Source organism: Prosopis cineraria, unplaced genomic scaffold (genome assembly GCF_029017545.1).
Source record: "Prosopis cineraria cultivar Desert tree isolate PC_DT_omini unplaced genomic scaffold, ASM2901754v1 PC11, whole genome shotgun sequence".
NCBI classification, from domain to species: Eukaryota; Viridiplantae; Streptophyta; class Magnoliopsida; order Fabales; family Fabaceae; genus Prosopis; species Prosopis cineraria.
In genome coordinates, this window is record NW_026555342.1 from 10,009,807 (window position 1) to 10,025,918 (window position 16,112).

The 16,112-nt window shown below is 35.1% G+C and overlaps 2 protein-coding genes and 1 non-coding gene across 7 annotated transcripts; all 3 read left to right on the plus strand.

Moving 5' to 3' along the window:
• Positions 1-1,526: 1,526 nt before the first annotated feature.
• Positions 1,527-1,609, plus strand: TRNAS-GCU (transfer RNA serine (anticodon GCU)). Its single transcript has one exon. It is a non-coding gene; the product is annotated as a tRNA-Ser (tRNA).
• Positions 1,610-1,672: 63 nt separating this feature from the next.
• On the plus strand, positions 1,673-5,234 carry LOC129286962 (protein ANTAGONIST OF LIKE HETEROCHROMATIN PROTEIN 1). Of its 2 annotated transcripts, none has more exons than XM_054923072.1 (2): positions 1,673-2,266; positions 3,358-5,234. In XM_054923072.1, the coding sequence occupies exon 2, from the start codon at positions 3,601-3,603 to the stop codon at positions 4,981-4,983; it is 1,383 nt and encodes a 460-aa protein (XP_054779047.1). In that variant the 5' UTR covers positions 1,673-2,266; positions 3,358-3,600; the 3' UTR covers positions 4,984-5,234. The 2 variants fall into 2 exon arrangements, with proteins under 2 accessions (XP_054779047.1, XP_054779046.1); XM_054923071.1 differs by having other exon boundaries at positions 3,361-5,234.
• A 2,407-nt stretch (positions 5,235-7,641) lies between these two features.
• LOC129286860 (pentatricopeptide repeat-containing protein At5g39710) lies at positions 7,642-14,415 on the plus strand. Of its 4 annotated transcripts, none has more exons than XM_054922935.1 (5): positions 7,642-10,714; positions 11,946-12,122; positions 13,605-13,724; positions 13,818-13,891; positions 14,067-14,415. In XM_054922935.1, exon 1 carries the CDS (start codon positions 8,291-8,293, stop codon positions 10,550-10,552), a length of 2,262 nt encoding a protein of 753 aa, XP_054778910.1. In that variant the 5' UTR covers positions 7,642-8,290; the 3' UTR covers positions 10,553-10,714; positions 11,946-12,122; positions 13,605-13,724; positions 13,818-13,891; positions 14,067-14,415. The 4 variants fall into 4 exon arrangements, with proteins under 4 accessions (XP_054778910.1, XP_054778912.1, XP_054778911.1 ...); XM_054922937.1 differs by having other exon boundaries at positions 13,828-13,891; XM_054922936.1 differs by lacking the exon at positions 11,946-12,122.
• Positions 14,416-16,112: the final 1,697 nt, after the last annotated feature.

Genomic DNA, 16,112 nt, shown 5'->3' on the forward strand with positions numbered 1-16,112 from the left:
TACATACATAAGGGCCAAGGTTCGAACCTCTGATTACTTATTTAAATGATGAAAACCTTTATTATTTATGCTAATTTTAATTGATTTCAGGTTGTTAAATTGGGCGAGAAAGAAGTTTGATGTTTATTTTCCTTGACGGGCCTGCCATTTGACAACTTGTTGTGATCTTTTTTTTTTTGATAAAGGAGTGGGCTAAGCCCAATTACAAGAAGAAACTAAACAGAGTTTGAGGATTGGGTCCCCATAATCTCCCTATGCACGATGTCCTTTAGGAATAAAGGAACATAATCAAAAATCTCATATTTGTCTATTCCTCTTTTTGCCAACATATCCGCAACACAGTTTTGATGATGAGGGACATAATTAATCTTCACTTTCTAATTATAGAGTAGCAAATTAGAAATTTTTAGCAACACCAAACTACAAGAAGTTCGCACCTCATTTCCTTCTTGGAGAAAGTGAACAAGTACTTTAGAATTAGATTCTAAAATAACCTCTTTGAATCCCATGCCCCATACAAACTTGAGACCCTTTAGCATAGCCCATTCTTTTTCCTCATAAGGATTACAGCTACCAATTTGAGAAGAGAATCTAGCAATCTATACCCCTTTATGATCCCTCAAAACTCCCCCACAATCAGCCTTTTTAGTAGATTGACAGATAGCTCCATCAACATTTAATTTTACCTAACTATGAGATGGAGGTTTTCAAATTTGAGGAATGTCACTTGAATGAATAATATCCGTAGTATTCTCCTCTCCATGAATGGCAAAATAATTCCATTCGTGAGTTTAAGATAATACTAGCTGGATCGAGAGGTTTTTGCAAATTCTGAAAAATGAAATTATTCCTCCACAACCATAACTTTCAAATACCAACACCCCAAATTAGGCTCCACTTATTAGAAAAGTTAGAGCCAAATTTCAACTTAAGATTGATAGTAAACCAGTCACTCAGATTAACAGCAAAGAAATTAAAGTGATACCTTCTAGGGACAAGTTTGTGCCACATACTCTTTGCATAAGTACAGTCCACTTAGAATGTGGAGAACATCCTCATTTGCATCTTGACACCACTGGCATAAAGACGAACAACCAGCCCAAGAACTCCTTCATAAATTACTTGGAAGTCAATTATGAATAGAGATCCACATAAATAAGCGAATTTTTTCCACACCCTTCCACTTCTAGATAAGCTTAAAAACAGGATCATATAAGTCAGGAATTAATTTTTCTATCATGAAACAAGCACTTTTAAGAGTGAAATTTCCATTAGCATTCCTATTCCAAACCATTATATCACATCCAGCACATTGCAGCAGAAGAAGGACAGCAATGAGCTGCTGAGTCACCTCTCGAGGGAGTAATTTTGATATTCGAGCCAAGTCCTAATACCCATACTTAATCCAATTAGCCACACAAGTATTCTTTTCCTCCTTGGTTAATGGTTTGAAAATAAAATCTTGAATTTTCTTATCAGGAAAAAGCCAAACGTCCTCAAAAATCTTGAATTGTTTTTGCCATCCCGTCGCTTTGGCTGAGTGGTTAAGGCGTGTGCCTGCTAAGTAGATGGGGTTTTCCCCGCGAGAGTTCGAATCTTTCAGGCGACGTTCCTTAAAAACTTCTTGTCATCTTGTTTGCTGGGCTTTTTCTCTCCGAACATTCGGCGATAAATGAACTAGGGCCATGCTCAATGAAAGTTGGCCCAATAGGTGTTTCCCCGGAAGCTTTCCTTTCGTGATTTTCTCGGGACCAAAACAAAATTAAATGCATGATTATTTACAATTTAGCAGCAAAATCATAATAATTTTAGTTGTGCTCCGAGTTATAAGTTCGTGGTATTCAATTGAGCTGTGCCACTGCAGTGTTTCGATTTTCTTCTGCGTGATGCTTCAGCTCGCTCTGCCACCTGCACTTGTTTAGGTTTTGTGTGTTTCGCTCCTGCCCTATCCTTTCTCTTCCACCCTTTCTGAGAAATTTCAGGAGGGTCGTGATGTTGTCGAGTCTGATAAGGAGGCTTCTGTGCGTCCCTCTTCGTGTTTGGCGGTGTATCATCTTTGCTTGAGGTATTTCCGCCGTCTTCGCTCTGACCCTTTTTGGCCAAGACGTCAAGTCGCGACCTAAACGGCTAAACCCATTATTCGTACGATTACAGCGGCTAGATCTGCCGCGAGAAGGATCACAGTTTCTATCCGTTGGAAGGGGCCTCAGATTACGCGCGCCTTTTGGCCTTCGGGCTAGCATCCATTCTCCAAATTCTTCCGCTGGTGAGCTTTCTTGAGATTTTCCGGTGACTTATATTTGATGGCGGGAATTGATTTTTGTTGATATGCTGTAGTGTGTTTCAATTTTGATGATTCGATGGTGGTTGAACATTTTCATTTCTGTGGCTTTGGGCTTCCCTTTCTTCAGATTTCTGTTGATTTTTTGGGTCACAGGAGCAATTGGTTTGTTATGCTTCTAGTATCCGCTGCCAAAGCATATTAAGTTGAGACTCTCATCATTCTGAGATCCGTCTCGACACTAATTCGAGCGTATTTCCCTCTTTCTGTCTTTATTGTTCGTTCTCTGATTTAGTGAGGGCGAGTGTCCGCTTTTCGTTCTCCCTATACAATTTCCCATTCTGAGCAAAATCTTGTCATAATACTGAATAGGGATGTTTGAGAGGTGTCCCAAAGAGCGAATTTGCCTAAGGAATTGAGTTAGGATCGAAGCTTGGGGACCATCACTGAACGAGGATACAGTGATCAAAGATGATCCTTGGTCCTCCATTAAGAAGTTTTGGTAGTGTTGTAGGTGTTGAGTTCTAACAATGTAATAATTGTTAACCAGATCAATCAACTCAAACTTCTTCAGATTCCACATTTTAGCTAACACGGGCTTAAGAGATTTTGGGTTGAGTTTGATTCCTAGTGTGGTAATGACCAAAGCCTCTTTCCATGGTTGACAGAGTTGTTTCCATTCTCCATTGGATATAGGAACCATAGGATAATGGACCATAAGCTTGTTTGTTTCTTATAATGGGGAGTGGGGACCATTCTTTTTCAGTTTCTTCAACAAGCAATTTGTCCACAATGGCGGTATTATGAGCTTCACTGATTCCAAGCATCTGTTGCATTAAGTTGGGAATCTTTGTAAGAGATTAGAGGTTTGATTGCTTTAATTTCATTTATCAGATTATTGTTGCTTGTTCTTGATGTTTCTGCTTGAAATTCCATGGGTTGATCTGCTGTAGTAGTATTAAGATTGTTATCATTTGCTCTTGTTGTTTCAACATGAAATTCCGTGGGCTGATGTGTTGTGGTAGCGTTCAATTTGAGTGTGTTTCTGCTAACGAGATCCTCTTCATCCTTTGAAGCAGGATGGTTATTGTTCCAGTGCATTGTTGATAGCTGTGAAGATCATTTTGCATAGAAGAACAGAGAAAACAGGGCAAGGGCAGGGGAAATCTGAGGGGAAGAGGCTGGAGCTTCTCACTAAAAGAATTGATAGATAGATAATCTAGATAAAGTGGCACTCCACTCCTCGTCGTCTCCATAAACAAGCCTTAATTTTCCAGAAAAAAAGGTTTCAAGTCTGAGATCAAGACTGCCAAAACAGAATGGACCAATCTTTTTTGGTTATGCTCTCAAATCTGCTTCACCTCCACAATTCCTTAGATCCCACCACCTCCCTCCTCTCCGACACCCTCTCCTCTGCCACTACCACCACCTCTGCCACTGCTTCCTCTGCTGCTGCCGCCTCCTCTGCCACTTCACCCACATCTCTTCTCTACTCCTCCTCCATCGCCCCACTTCTCTTTTTCACCATTGCTTCTGTTCTCTCTTACATTGCCTCCTCTCGTCCTACTCCTTCTTCACCCACCTCAATCTCGACTGCCACTCCTCCTGCTTCGTCCGCAACAGCCTCTGATTTCTCTGTTTCGGCTTTCCGAGCTCTCTCTACAGAACACATCTGGTCCCTTGAAGCTCCTCTTCGCGACGCACACTGGCGTTCACTTTATGGGCTTTCTTACCCTGTGTTCACCACTGTCGTTGACAAGCTCAAACCTCATATTGCCATTTCCAATCTTTCGCTCCCTTCTGATTATGCCGTTGCTATGGTCCTTTCTCGTCTTGCACATGGCTTTTCTGCGAAAACCGTCGCTACCCGCTACTCCCTGGAGCCTTATTTAGTCTCCAAGATCACCAATATGGTTACTCGACTTCTAGCGACCAAACTTTACCCAGAATTCATCAAAATCCCAGTTAGTCGTCGCCGGCTAGTTGAAACGACCCAGGCTTTTGAAGAACTCACTTCCCTTCCGAACATGTGTGGAGCAATTGATACAAGTCCAGTGAAGCTCCATAGCCTTCCTAACGACCAGAAAATTCCCACAAGCTATAGATGCAGATACGGGTATCCCTCAGTTCTCCTTCAGGTTGTTGCTGATCACAAGAAGATCTTCTGGGATGTTTGTGTTAAAGCTCCTGGCGGTGCAGATGATGCCACCCATTTCAGGGATAGTTATCTGTACAATCGGCTTACCTCCGGTGATGTTGTGTGGGATAAAGTTATCAGTGTCAGGGCTCACCCTGTTCGTCCTTACATTGTTGGAGACTGGTGTTATCCGTTGCTGCCATTTTTGCTCACACCCTTTTCTCCTAATGGCATGGGCACGCCTGCTCAGAACCTGTTTGATGGAATGCTTATGAAGGGAAGGTCGGTGGTGGTTGAGGCAATCGGATTGCTGAAAGGGAGGTGGAAGATTCTTCAGGATTTGAATGTCGGTCTTAGTCATGCACCACAAACAGTCGTTGCATGCTGCGTGTTGCATAATTTATGTCAAATTGCGAGGGAACCAGAGCCAGAGCTATGGAAGGAGCCTGATGAGAGTGGGCCTCAACCAAGGGTGCTGGATAGCGAGAAGTCATTTTATTTCTTTGGGGAAAGCCTGAGGCAAGCTTTAGCTGATGATTTGCACCAAAGGCTTTCCTCAAGATAAGGGCACATGAAGTTCTGCTAGAATATTGATGTGCAAGTGTCTTCTATGAAGCATGTAGCATCTGTAGAATGCTTATGAGTGAGTTTTAGTTTCAAATAATTTGTGAGTTTGTGACTATGACGCAGTAGGAGATGATCTGTTGCAACATCAATCGGAATGTCTTGTGAGTCCTGAATCGGAGGGACGTACTGACGTAGAATTGTAACGAGAAATTTCAGACAAATATAACAGAAATGAACGATTAAGCAGAATTGCTTCCTGGCCAAAAAAAAAAAAAAGCAGAATTGCTTCGGTCTGGGATCTTTGGTCGTTGGTACCTTGTATAGCATTTATTAATCGTGTGAAATTGTGAAGCCGAACTGTCCTCTCTATTGGCGCACTGATTGCTACAGTCTCATTGTATATTTGCTTGGATCAACAATTGACTTTATAAGGAACAAGCTGGCACATGAATGCCCTAAAATAAATCACATTATTCATATAAGCAGCAACTGCGAAACAAATTATTACATATATCTGATAATTCTACGTAACATGTAGAGCTTGCTAACAAGTTAAGACGATATCCAAGTTCAGGATGCTGTGCTGTAGGCACGTGGGGTTTCTCATTTTGATGTCTAATTTTATCTATTAGGTTTATCTGGATCAAGGATGTGCTGCTGGCAAGCCATGGAGGCTGATGTCTTGTTTCTAGTATCTGGGGCATGGGCATAACTGCGTACTCCTTCTTTAAAAGTAATTTTTGATTCGAAATATAGGACATTTTATAATAATTAAATTATTTTTTTTAATTTTATTTTTTTTTATTAGTGTAAAGGTATTTAATATAATTATATTATTATTTAAAGTTAAAGGTAAAAGTGAAAGTATTTCTCACTTTTTTATGATGTAAAAAGAAAAAAAAATTCTTAATATATGTCAAATGGCTTAAAATGTCCTACAATAAAGACTAGAGGGAATATATTTTTAGAGTATTATACATAAACTAATTACTTACACATATTATTTTTAAAATATATAAATACAACATTTATATATAACATAACATAATATAATTTGATTTAAAAGTTAAACTAATTTTTTTTGAATAAAAAGTTATTCATTCATATCAAAAGCTAAAGAGATCAAAATACCTCAATGAGATCATTTTTTTTCCCTTCCTCTCCTTCTCTAATGAAAGATGGAGGATGGTTGAAGAAAGGCCTACTTTTAAACAAAGTATGAGTTCTCTTAGCAAGCACATCGACGTTTTTAGCATAGTGCCTAGAAATAAAGTTTAAATTAACAGACCGATCTCTTCTTAAAATTAGTTTAACTTTCTAAATAGTATCTCAAAAAAAGATGATTCTGTAAGGAATCTCTTATGATCATGTTGACAGCATTGGCACAATTGGAAATCACATTCACTTTCCTGATCGCAAGAAATGTTAAACTAATTTTATTAAATCATTCATATATCTATAAAATCCATGTTGCATAGACAAACGTTCTTGGGTGATATTTCAGTAATTTTATTAAACTAATTTTTTTGCCTTCGCTAGTCACCACACCACTTGTCAGTGGCCTCTCAAGTCTCAAGTCTCAATGCCGACATTCACAACGTAACTCTCTCGCAACCTCCGCGTCAATCTCCCTCAGCGGTGCACTGGCACCTCGCCCACGTAGGGGTGAATATTCAGTTGTTCGGTCAATTCAATTTCAATTTTTTTTAAATTAATCAATTAAATTATATAAAAAATTTAAATCAAATCGATTCGAAATACTTAATCAAACTAAATTAAAATAATTTAATTCAATTAGTCAATTTAATTTATGAGTTTTAATTTGGATCTTTATAGTCTAATTATTTATATATTTTTATTTTTTTTCTTGATGTTGAAGGCTTAATCAAAAAAATAATAATTTTATACCATAATTTATGAGAAAATTAATAAAATTTAATACCATTGCATTAAAAATTAAATTATAAAAATAAAAAATAAAACATCACATTAAACAAAAAAATACTGCTATTTTAAGTGATAGAAAGATGTTTTACTCACTGATCGACTGACTTAAACAAAAAATTTGGATTGAATTGAATTAAAATACTTAATCAAACTAAATTATAATGATTTGATTTGATAGGTCAATTTGGTTCATGAGCTTTGATTTGAATCTCTAAAGTCTAATTGTTCACATATATTTTTATCCATTTTTTTCTTGATGTTGAAAGCTTAACAAAATAATAATAATCTTATATCATAATTTATAAAAAAATTAATAAAATTTAATACTGTTGTATTAAAAACTAAATTATAGAAATAAAAAACAAAATATCACATTAAGCAAAAAAAAAAAATACTACTGCTGTAAATGATAGAAAAATGTTTCTTACTCATTGATAAATATTTAATCACCTTTTTAAAAATATAAAATATATATATATATATATAATTTAATTGGTTCAATTTATTTGATTTAAGAATTTTTAAATCAAATTAAATTAATTAGTCAAAATTTTTATTAAAAAAATTAAATCAAATTATATAATTAAAATTCAAAATTTTTATTAAAAAAATTAAATCAAATTATATAATTAAATAAACTGAATCAAGTAAATTTTAATTTGATTCGATTTTCAGTTTCGAATTGATTTAGCTTGCCCACCCACTTCGTCTCAGGCTCGTTCACCGGCGCACTGGCATCTCACCCGCAGACTTCGTCTCTCCTTAGTAGTGCAGATCTGCCTCTCGGTCTCTGAATATTTGTCTCCATCTCCATCTCTGTTTATTGTCAACGTTCGCCTGTCACTTTGGAAGCAAAGGGTTTTGTCAGTCGTCAATTAAATGAAATAGCATGCATTTTGTTTTCATTTCCCCCCTTTAGTAGCACAGTGCAAAGTTGATTGAGATTTGAGAAGCCATTTAACCGTGTCTCATAGTGCATGTCACAACTGAGTTCTGAACCCATAATTTGTTCTTCCTTTATGTACTAGAATATAATTGATTCATACTAATTATATTAACAATTTACTCACTGGTTCATTTACATCGCTGCTGGCTTTATCCCAGCCATTGACTGCGGACGAACTTCATCATCTGAGGGAGCAATTTGCTTTGTTTATATAACTTGGACAACATGCGGTTTGTCACCCAAAATGATTGATTGGATTATAGTCTGTCTTTGACACGCACCTCCTCCATCTCCCCTGTTAGCGCACGATGCTCCCTGTTCGGTGCAGAAAATCTCCGTGAAGTCGTCTCCTTTCGACTCTTCCAGTCCTATCTTCTTCACTTAAAACCCTAGTTTTTGTTGTCTTCCCCAAATGGGTCTTCTAAAACCCCATAATTGTCGTCCACTATCATCCCTTTGCTCACCCTCCGATGCCCATCTAGCTAATAAGGCAATCATATATCTTAAACGCCATCCTCAACAACTGAGTTCTCTATCTTCCCAGTTCACTCCCGAAGCAGCTTCTTATCTACTCTTGAAATCCCAGTTCGACCAACCTATTACCCTGAAGTTCCTTGATTGGGCCCGAAGGCACCATTTTTTCACGTTCCAATGCAAGTGCCTCGCCCTCCACATTCTCACCCGCTTCAAGCTTTACAAGTCAGCTCAGAGCCTTGCCGAGGACGTAGCCCTAAGCGCAACCGATGACAGTGGTGAATTGATCTTTCAATACCTAAAGGATTCGTATCATTTATGCAATTCGAGCTCGGCTGTCTTTGATTTGGTGGTTAAGTCCTATTCTCATGTTAACTTGGTCGATAAGGCCATGTATATTGTTAATCTAGCTAAAGCCAATGGATTTATGCCTGGCGTGCTATCATATAATTCGATTCTGGATGCTGTTTTAAGGTCGACTCGTTCTCTTAAATTGGCTGAGGATATTTATAGTGAGATGATTAAAACTGGGGTGTCTCCAAATGTCTATACCTATAATGTTCTAATTCGTGGTTTCTGTGGGGAAGGAAGCTTAGAAATGGGGTTTCACCTCAAGCGTAAAATGGAAGAATATGGGTGCTTGCCGAATGTAGTTACCTACAATACAATACTCGATGCGTATTGCAAGATGAGGAGAATGGATGAAGCATTTAAGTTATTGAAATCGATGCGGATGGAGGGTGTGGAGGCGAATTTGATTTCGTATAATGTGGTGATCAATGGATTGTGTCGAGAAGGGAGGATCGGGGAAACTCAGCAGGTACTTGAGGAGATGAATAGGAAAGGTTTTTCTCCAGATGAGGTGACTTTTAATACACTTGTCAATGGGTTTTGTAAAGGAGGAGATGTTCACCAAGCTTTAGTTTTGCATGCGGAGATGATGAGGAAAGGGTTATCACCAAATGTTGTTACTTATACTACATTAATAAATAGTATGTGCAAGGCTAAGAATCTAAACCGTGCAATGGAATTCCTAGATCAGATGCGTGTTCGAGGACTCATTCCAAATGGGAGAACTTATACGACATTGGTTGATGGGTTCTGCCAGCAGGGATTACTGAATGAAGCTTATAAGGTTATCAATGAAATGATTGTCAGTGGATTTTCACCTTCGATTATAACTTATAATGCACTTATTAATGGCCATTGCATCTTGGGAAGGATGGAAGATGCAAAAGGAATCCTAAGGGATATGGTTGAGAAGGGGTTATCCCCTGATGTAGTGAGTTATAGTACTATTATATCTGGATTCTGTCGAAATCAAGAGTTGGAAAAAGCTTTCCAAATGAAGCTGGAGATGGTTAAGAAGGGTGTCTCACCTGATACTGTTACATATTCATCACTTATACAAGGTCTCTGTCAGCAGAGAAAATTGGTGGAAGCTTGTGATCTTTTTGAAGAGATGTTGCATGGTGGTCTCCCGCCTGATGAATTTTCTTATACTACTTTGATAAATGCTTATTGTGTAGAAGGTGAATTGAGTAAGGCTCTTCATTTGCACAATGAAATGATACAGAAAGGTTTTCTGCCTGATGACGTTACATATAGTGTACTTATTAATGGACTTAACAAACAAGCAAGGACAAGAGAAGCCAAGAAGCTTCTTCTGAAGTTGTTTTATGACGAGTCCATACCTAATGATTTGACATATAATACTTTGATTGAAAACTGCAGCAATATTGAATTTAAAAGCGTGGTATCTCTTGTCAAAGGATTTTGCATGAAGGGATTGATGAATGAAGCAGATCAAGTTTTTGAGACAATGCTTCAGAAGAGTCATAAGCCTGACGAGGCAGTTTATAATGTTATTATACATGGACATTGTAAATATGGAAATGTTCAGAAGGCATATAATCTGTACCAGGAGATGGTGCACTTGGGTTTTAATCCTCATACAGTGACTGTTCTGGCTCTCGTGAAAGCTCTCACTGGAAAGGGGATGGTTACTAAGATGAGTCAAGTAATACAAAACACATTGAGTAGCTGTAGGCTTACTGATGCTGAGCTGGCTAAAGTACTTGTTGAAATCAACTATAAAGAAGGGAACATGGATGCTGTTTTGAACGTACTAACTGAAATGGCCAAGGATGGCCTGCTACCTAATGGTGGAAACTGTTCACATCCTGCAGCAAGTACCTGATTTCATTGGTTCAATGCCTCAAAACTCGTTACTTGGAAGTTGGAAGTTTGAATTCTCTTTTATTGCTACCATCTGGCATGACTGGGGGTAGAAGCTTGGATTTCTTGTTTTCTTTTCTTTTCTTGGAGCTCCACTATCATTGCAGATAACCTCATTGCCCAGGTAAAACAACTTCCATATATATTTTTGGTCACACCTTATGACATGGAATTTACTTCTGGGGATTAAGATAGATGGCTAATTCCACTAGGCTTCCTATATGGCAATAAGCCATCTTCTTTATTTTTTTTTTATACTCCCTCCATTAAAAAATGTAAGTCATTTTTAACTAAATCTCACTCTTCAATAACATAGTTACTTGTCTCTGAGCTAACACTATTTTTCCATATTTACCCTTATTTAATAGGCTGTTTCACTCTAAAATAAATATAAGGTGATCTTTTCTGAAGAGTGCTTTTGGGGAAAAAAAAACAATGATTATACTTTAAAACACTAAAAATATCTTACATTTTTTAACATCCAACTCTTCAAAACATGCTTTATATTTTTTAATAAAGAACGTATTCCTTTTCTTAGTCTCTTTCTTGCCAACAGAACAAGGGAAAGTAGAAGTTATTGAAATTATATTCTTAAATATATGCTTGAGATTTTGAAGATTGGAAAAGGGGCAAATGAAATATCTGAGGGGGGCACAAATGAAATTTTCTCAGGTGAGGTTTTTTTTTTGGGGGGGGGGTAATTTTTTAAGGGTGGTTCTGTTCTTATTGTATTGCCTTAAAAGCTGCTACTTTTTAAATTCTTTACTGTGGAAGAAGGAAGAGTAGAGCCAGGGAACCACTGCTACATCTAAAATATATCGGGTTGAAGTGGTGGTGAACTAGTAATATCTTATGTTCTATCTGTTTAATAAACTTGATTTTGTAGGTAATGTCCTGTAATAATGAAATGGATAAATTTTTAGTTGGCTAGCATCTTTGCTAATGAAATTGATTTCTACAAGGTGGTTTCTGGGATCCAGCTGGTCCCCTTAAAAAGGAAAATTAATTATTAGGATGGCATTTCTATCTCATCCTACATAACATGACTACAATGGAGGTTATTGAAGAAGGAAAATATTTATATACTTAGCTTTGTATATTTTAGGTACTGGTTTTCAGTCAAATCGAGATATATAAATTTTTTATGTATTGTTTGCTCTAAAACAAACTCTTGTTATTAATATTATTAACACTTCAAAATCCAATTCTTATCTGATTGGACAAAAGTTTATTTAGTTTATAACACCAAGTACCTAAGTCTCCCCCCATCAGAGAATTCTATTTTTAGTTCAAAGCTTTAATTTAATTGACCAAACTAATAGAGACTTTCTCATATTCTGCAATTTCGTTGGCAGTATCATGATGGAGTTAGAGCTTTTGGCTTGTAGAGAAAGGGGGCATATTATAATTTACACACATCCATATGACCTTGCTCCACAAAGCTAGTAATTCAGGCTAAGCCAGACAGATTAGTCTGAACCGGCCCGAAAAAAGTTAGGACTGGGCTTGGCTATATGAGCTTTTTTAAGAAGGTAAAATACTTTAAGCCCGACCATTGAAATTTATAGCTTTATATGTATATAGAGTTTGTAATTTTGGCCAAGCCCGACGGGCTAACTTGAATCCGGCCCAAAAAAGTTAGAGCCAGACTTGGTTGTATGAATTTTTTAAAGGATAGGATACTTTAAGCCTACCCTGCCCGAATTACCAGCTCTATTACTCTGTATGAGAATTTGACAACTGTAGGAACTGAATGGTATGCCCCTGTTCGTTATGTTTAGCTATAAATTCCACAGTAATTCTGCCAAGTGTGTTGATTTCTTTTTGCTGGCATAAAGCATTTTGATATGAAATTTAAATCTATGTGTACTTGGGGATTACTAAGCATACATTGGATGATGACTTGTATGGTTGTCGAGAAAGCTTTCCGGTTCATGTTATTTTCATAGATATGATAGCACCAACAAGCAGTTTACATTAAAATTGTTCCAATGGATCCTTAATTGTGTTTTATTACCATTACCATTACTCTTCCCATTTCATCTTTTTATGAACATCATGTTGAGGTATCAAAGTATACTATATGCTTCAAGGCTTCAAGTTAATGCATATCAGCCCAATGTTCTGTTTGGGACTTGAAAAATGCAAATACAATTATTTCATCCTCGGTTACTTATTTAGCTTTTAATTAGGATGTCTCTATTGACATAATTTCATAAGCTTAAACATGTTTTGCTTTATTTTATGAGTTTCCTGCAATTTTTTTTATAATCAATGCATGAGAAAACTATACTTTTAATATATATATATATATATATGCTCCCTGTGAATTAGGATATAGAGCATTGGTAACTAATCCACGATTCTAAAAAAATATTAGTTGAAACCTTAATTTTTTTCAATTTTACCCTCAATAAATATCCTATACAAGTGTCTTGATAATGATAATTAAAATTTTAATACATCTTTTTTAAAAAATGAGTTATAAATGAAGTTGGGGTATAATAAAAAAACGATGATAAAAGTTATTCAACGTCCTATGTCTTGGATCAAGCAGGACTTTTAGAAAATGCCTTATATTGTGATATGGAGGGAGTATATATGCTATTGATTTGAAAATTTAAATTGGGGTCAAATGATATTTTTTTTAGGGGGGGTACAAATGAAATTTTCTCAGGTGGGGTGAGGGGGTTAATTTTTTTAGGGTGGTTCCGTTCTTATTATATTACTTGAAAACTGCTACTTCCCCTTAAGTAATTCTTTTAAACTCAACAAGAAAACTTACAAAATACTTAAATAATGTGAAAACTATTTGACAATTTATTTCTTTCTAGAATAATATCTGCCATATTTTCTATCATATATTCTCATTGTTGAGTTTAAAAGAATTCACTTGATACATTGATATTGGTTTGACTATGGAAAGCTTTGGAGCTAATGAGTGTCTTTTCTTCTATTGGTGTCTCATCTTGTGCATTGGCTTAAAGTAAACCTTCATGCGTTTTCTTTTTCAGTGAAAAAGTGACCATTCCTCCTGAGAAATCCTCCATGACCGTAGAAGAAGCAGACAACACTATAGTTCAATGGGGTGCTACAGTGTAACTGACTTCCATTTCTTATTGTGTCATGGTGAGGTAATGTATAAGATTCTTTCTTAGTTATTCAATTATTTTGATCATTCAAGTTTCTTTTAGACCATGATTATACAAAATTTTTTTGATTGGCAGATTTTTCCAGATGCTATTTTCTTGAGCAGTTTGAGATTGGCTTCAAAAGAAACATTGTGAAGGGTAAAAAAAAGGTAAACCTCTCATAGAATTCTCATGATAATAAAACTAAACACTCGGAATAGAAATGTAATGTTTTTAAACTATGGAGTGAGTCAAATTAAAACTTCAGTTGATTTATTTTGGGTATGTGATTTTTGGGGTGGTTGTCCTGCTTTACATGAGATTCAAAATTGTTAAATATTCCAGAGCCATCAAGAGTCATTGATGCTGGGCAGTGGGATAGTTTTAGCGATGGAGAGATTAGCTGAGGATTTGGGGATTTCAAAACGGGATTTTGAGGAGAGGATGCACGAACTAGACCAAGTGAAAGCATCCCCGTGGACGGTGTTGTCTATGTTGCCATGTGCCTCCTTTTATGTTTGCATTATATTGAGGAAATAAAGGATAAGAAATTAGCTGAGGCAGGTGTTCGGTTCGCTCTGTATAATTGCATAGCAGAATATTGTTTTCCACCTCTTACAACCGTGTATCAAGGTTTTCATGCCTTAATTTGATCTAATGAATTTACTGCAATAATAGCTTGGTTACACTGTGACCATGATTTTGTTATAGCAGTTAAGGAATGAAGTAAACGAATTGCTGTATATATAATATGGAGCGGATTACACAGGCTTAACCCTGACTGTGTGCATGATTTTCTTAGCAACATGAAGAAGTGATTTTTTTTTTTGGCAAAATAAATAAATAAGTGAGCTTTTGAATTTAGAAGTTCGGAATAGTTTAGGTGTGGCTTTCAGTAGATCTCTTTAAAATGCATCCTATGAGGAGTATATAGGAGTAGGAGAGATTTCAAGTAGCCAATGAATAATATTAGAAGCATTATATTAGGCAACGCATCAATGGGAAGCATTTCTTTCTCTTTATCAAGAAATTTGGTTCCTTTTTTTATTTTTAGGTATTATAAACTGGAATTTGTTTAGATAAGGAAAATAAAAAATATAGTTGAATGTAAAGAACATGAATTTCTTGATATATATATATATATATATATATAAAGCATGATATTAATTAAATAATGATGTCACTAGCATGTAACTAATATATGATATAAATTTATTACTGAATATTGACTAAAGTAAATAAAGATTAAAATTATGAAAAATAAAATGGTGGTCATTATTTATTTATAAATTTTTGTATTTTTTTTATTAATTTTCAACTTTTATTTTATTATTATTAACACTATTAAGCATAGATAAAATATGCCTAATACTCTTTCTAATTTAAATTATAAGAGATTTTTAGATAAAATTTTATATCCTAATAAACCTCATTAAATATATTTAACAATTTTATTGTTTCAAAATAAAAACATAAACTTTTAAAAATATCATTCATTTAATAATCTTAAATTTATACTTAATTAGTATTAAATAGAAAAAGAAAGAATAATATTAAAATAAATCTATTTAATGAAATCTTAAATTTTTTTAAAGTGTTTTATATTTTAAAATGACAAATCTCCTTCAAATATGTTTTATAATTTGGGATGAAAGGAGCACAATATAATCAAGCACTATTATAATATAATATTTGCTTGTTAACAATATTTTATCAAAATATATTTAATAAAGTGATTGAAATATGCTTGTTTTTTAGGTTTTAGTTTAAGATTACAATCCGTTTTTTTTTAGTTACTCAAGATAACATTATTATCTAATTAAACAATTTGATATTTTGACGGATGAAAAAAAAATTATATTGTCTTTTATCTAAAAATTGAAAAATTATAATAAAATAGGATGAGTTGATAACAAATACTCCTTCCATTAAAAAAATTTAACGTATTTTTAATCTTTTAAGATGTAATTATTATCTATTTTTTAAAAATATCTCTATTAATTAATGACTTTATATTTATTATAGAGTGTTTAATAGGGATAAATATGAAAAGATAAGATTAATTTAAAAGTAAATAATTATTTTATTAAAAAGTAAAATTTAATTAAAAATATTATCACTGCATTGCTCCTCTCCGGCTCTCTCTAGAGTTGAAAGAATAGGTTGAGCCTGCGAGCAAGCCTGTTTATCCTGCACAATTTGATGGGTTGAGTTAAAAAAATTAGCCTGTTTTTTAAAATGGGTTGGGTTAATCCAACCCACAAAATTAGTGGACTAAAAGGGCTAGCCCGCGGGCTAAATAGGCTAGCATATTTTAAAAAAAATTATTTTTAATTACATTATATTTTTTTATAAATTTATAATAATGATAATATTTTTTAAATATATAAT

Excerpts from the sequence above, each read along its gene's own strand:
- LOC129286860 (XM_054922935.1), top strand. The coding sequence starts at position 8,291 with ATGGGTCTTCTAAAACCCCATAATTGTCGTCCACTATCATCCCTTTGC.
- LOC129286962 (XM_054923072.1), top strand. The coding sequence starts at position 3,601 with ATGGACCAATCTTTTTTGGTTATGCTCTCAAATCTGCTTCACCTCCAC.